This window comes from Amphimedon queenslandica, unplaced genomic scaffold (assembly GCF_000090795.2).
Source record: "Amphimedon queenslandica unplaced genomic scaffold, v1.1 AMPQUscaffold_13320, whole genome shotgun sequence".
Classification (NCBI taxonomy): Eukaryota; Metazoa; Porifera; class Demospongiae; order Haplosclerida; family Niphatidae; genus Amphimedon; species Amphimedon queenslandica.
The window spans coordinates 13,426-14,658 of NW_003546444.1; the positions used below are offsets into that span (position 1 = coordinate 13,426).

The window sequence follows — 1,233 nt, forward strand, 5'->3', positions numbered from 1 at the left end:
TCTTCAGACACACACAAGTACTCATCAGGTAACTTCAACTGATCCTTATATTCATCATTAACTTCTTTAGCTCTCATAACTCTGTGAGACACTCCATTGTCCTCCATTGATTGGATGTAGTCGGCTACTGAAGATCCTTTAAGACTTCCCTTGGAATCCTTTGAACCAAACACATAAAAACCGGTTTTACTAAAAAAAGTATTACAGATAACAAAGCACAAATTAACAATGTGGATTCTACTAGGATTAAAATTAGTATCAATATCAGTGTTAACTTACTGATACAACTGCTTTCCTGATTTTTTCTCAATGTCTGACCACAGTTTAAAAGCTTCATCCATCATTTTTACATAATAGCCCTGATGATAAGCCTTCCTTGTGATACGAGATCCACCAGATGAACTACCTCTTGTATGTCCTCTATCAAACTAAAAAATTAAATAAAAATTCCATTTATACCTTTTTCTCCCTTTCTTCCCCCCCCCTCTCTCTCTCTACACTTCTCTAAGCCTGCTTCTGGCCCACCTGTTCAAGCAGGAGAATATTTCTCTTTCCCTTTGCAGTGAGTGTATAAGCTGTAGCACTTCCTTCAACTCCAGCCCCAACTACTATCACATCATAAAGTTTGTGCTGAGGAGGAGGAGCAAGAGGAGGAGAACTTGTACTAGTTTGAACTTTTTTATTGGCAGGAGGAGCAACAATAGATGGAATACTCTAGATAATAAAAGCTAAAATTAAAAAAAATTTAATATACATGTAAAAGGAATGGGTATATAATTTTATGTATAAAATTACCTGTCACAAGCACAAAGTTTGAGCTAATTTCAATAAAAATTAATTTTTTACCAATATTTTTAAAGTTCTTCAAGAATAAGGCCAAAGTCCATCTACAGGAACTTTAAAAATTGAAGTCGGAATCAGCTCAAACTTGCTACATAGCATAAGGACATCAATATGCATCATAAAATCTAATAAAAATTTGGGGTGATTTTGGAGCCATTTTTGAAAAAAACCATGGGCTATAGCCTTGGGTAATTTTCAGAATTTTGGCATTTTCTTAAAATGGCCATAACTTGAAAAATTCAAGTCGGATTCACCTCAAACTTGCTACGCAGCATAAGGACATCAATATGTATCAGAGAATCTAATAAAAATTTGGGGTCATTTTTTAGCCATTTTTTGGGAAAAAGCCATGGGCTATAGCCTTGGGTGTTTTTCAGATTTTTGGCATTT

The 1,233-nt window shown here is 34.8% G+C and overlaps 1 protein-coding gene across 1 annotated transcript in view; it reads right to left on the reverse strand.

The window, feature by feature from the left end:
- The window catches only part of LOC100633263 (uncharacterized), a 5,272-nt gene that overhangs the window by 1,675 nt on the left and 2,364 nt on the right, over positions 1-1,233 (reverse strand). The window contains exons 3-5 of the mRNA XM_019998417.1: positions 526-714; positions 280-428; positions 9-189 (exon numbers count right to left, since the gene is read on the reverse strand). Of these exons, the coding sequence (XP_019853976.1) occupies positions 9-189; positions 280-428; positions 526-714 (519 nt within the window). The remainder of the gene's footprint in view (positions 1-8; positions 190-279; positions 429-525; positions 715-1,233) is intronic.